This window comes from Lepidothrix coronata, unplaced genomic scaffold (genome assembly GCF_001604755.1).
Source record: "Lepidothrix coronata isolate B3197 unplaced genomic scaffold, Lepidothrix_coronata-1.0 Scaffold377, whole genome shotgun sequence".
Classification (NCBI taxonomy): Eukaryota; Metazoa; Chordata; class Aves; order Passeriformes; family Pipridae; genus Lepidothrix; species Lepidothrix coronata.
In genome coordinates, this window is record NW_016690557.1 from 27,938 (window position 1) to 30,127 (window position 2,190).

A 2,190-nucleotide genomic window follows, 5' to 3' on the forward strand; every position below is an offset into this window, starting at 1 on the left:
CCGAGGGAAATGGAAGCTCCAAACGAGCAATCCCGAGGGAAATGGAAGCTCCAACCCGGAGCCAGCAAACACACATCACATCCCCCACATCACAGCTTGGATGATCTCCTTTGCTCTCTCTTTATCAGGAAGACAGAGGACAAAGGATGGTTGTTGAAGACAGATGTTTCTACGCCGGTTTGGTTTTAACGGAAGGACCTTCACGACTCGAATTGTGACCAAATAAACAAGTTTAGCAGAGGTTGCTTTGCCCCCAGAACATGTGAATTCCTCATCTCTCCAAGATACGGTGTCACGCTGTTCCCCAGAGCCCTAAGAGCCATCCAGCCCCCCCCTTTGCTGCTGGGATCAGCAAAACCCCCCCAGACGAGCACTCACCAGCCTGTTCTCATCGAACACCTCGAACAGGAGCCGATGGTTGGTCGGGTTCACCTGCAAGAAAACCCAAAAGTCACTGGAGGTGCCTCAGCTGGACAGTAGCAGGATCTGGGCACTGGTTTAAAGGATCAAACCAAGGCAAACAGGGCAGGACTACCGGGTTTGATGTAAATCTTGGGCAGGAGGACGAATTGGCTGCTACGAAACGACAGAAAAGCTCTGGAAAAAACTATTTTGTGCAGCCAAGCCCCAGAGTTATTGCCCCTGGCATTTGTATGATCTCAGGTTGTGTGCTGGGAAATGACCCGGGGCCAATTCCTGCCCGGCATTCCACCCCTCCAGGAGCACCCCAGCAAGTGCGAGGAATTTAAAATAAGATTAACTGCCAGTAAAGAGAGAGACTTACTCTAAAATAAAATTCTTCGTTCCATTTGGGGTTCAGCGTCTGGAAAAGAAAGAACAATATTTACGTGCCGAGGTTTCTTTAGGTTTGCCAGTTTGCAACCATCAAAACACGCACCCGAGTGACATTTTTCCAGGGGGGAAAAAAAGGTAATGAAAATCCTTTGAAACAATCAAATTAGCCAGAAATTCTCTGCTGAGCAAACCCAAACGGGGGAGGATATTTGAGTCAGATGATCCCAAAATAGACGTTCGGTATAAATAGGATTCCGTGAGCAAAAAGGCAAATCACTGAGAACCTGCAGAAATGCAACCTGGAGAGGAGAGTCGTTTAAACCCAGATGGAAAAAAACCAAAAAAGAGTATTTTTTAAACCCAAGAGCGTTCTGAACGTCCCCAAAGCAGCGGAATTCAGCAGCGCACGGACCTTTTTGATGGTCTTCGTCTGCACGAGAGCGAGTTCTCGGTTCTCGTCCGCCACGTACAGGGAGAGCTTCACGTAGGGGTCGCTGCAAAAGAGAACATCACGTTTAGTGGCCTGCAGTTGGACAGCCAAGGAGGATTTCAGAGGGGACTGGCCATCAAATTTGCCAGGGCAAAGTGTCTTCAGTGAAGCTGTAGAAAGCCACTTTCACTTGAAACAGCCCCGTGAGGAAAACCCGGTGAGACCTGGAGCCGCCTTTTTTTTTTTTTTCCCCCCTTTTTTTTGTCCCCTTCTTCCAGTTTTGGTGCCAAACAGCTCCTGCCAGTGACCTGATGTGTTATTCCCTTCTTTTAAGCTCCCAAAGAAGGGGGAGGAGAGCACAGGCCCACGTGGAAGAACAATCAAACCGACCGAGGCCTACGTGCCTCTATTTTTACCTGAAAAGCTGAAACCGCCTCCCCCCAGCCCCAAAATTTCAGTCTCACTGTTATGCAAGGGGGGGGGGGGGCACAAATCTGTGAACTTAAACACACCCAGAGCTTAAAAAGCTTGACATTTTAAAAAAATTTTAAAGAAATTCCAGCTGTTTTGCTTGGTCGCTCTCATATTCAACCAGACCAACGGCCCGAGAACGAAGGAGCATCGGCTTCCAGGAAGAAAACAGAGCCTTACCTTGTCCTTCACTGCCCAGCCAAACTTGCAATCCGCTGTGCCTGAGCATCCCAAAACCTCACCTCTCTCACAGGTCCTCTCCTCCCCCTTCTAGGAGTTTTTATCCCCCACAGAAAGGCTCCCGCCTCACCCGGCTCCACCAGAAACGGGAGCACGGCTTTATCCCCAGGGCTGCTAAGAGGCAACAATGACTCACTGGCACAGACAGCTGAGGAGAGGGTGCCTGTGGGTGCAAGAGGGAGTTCAAAATTCCATCTCAAACCCCACCTCCAGCGTCTCCTCCTTCCCTTCCAACGAAGGGTAACGAGAGCAAT

The 2,190-nt window shown here is 49.7% G+C and overlaps 1 protein-coding gene across 1 annotated transcript in view; it reads right to left on the reverse strand.

Annotated features, from left to right (window-relative positions):
* NEDD4L (neural precursor cell expressed, developmentally down-regulated 4-like, E3 ubiquitin protein ligase) overlaps window positions 1-2,190 on the reverse strand; it is a 38,876-nt gene that overhangs the window by 17,820 nt on the left and 18,866 nt on the right. Inside the window, exons 3-5 of the mRNA XM_017839130.1 lie at window positions 1,208-1,289; window positions 785-823; window positions 379-432 (exon numbers count right to left, since the gene is read on the reverse strand). Coding sequence (XP_017694619.1) covers window positions 379-432; window positions 785-823; window positions 1,208-1,289 — 175 coding nt within the window. The remainder of the gene's footprint in view (window positions 1-378; window positions 433-784; window positions 824-1,207; window positions 1,290-2,190) is intronic.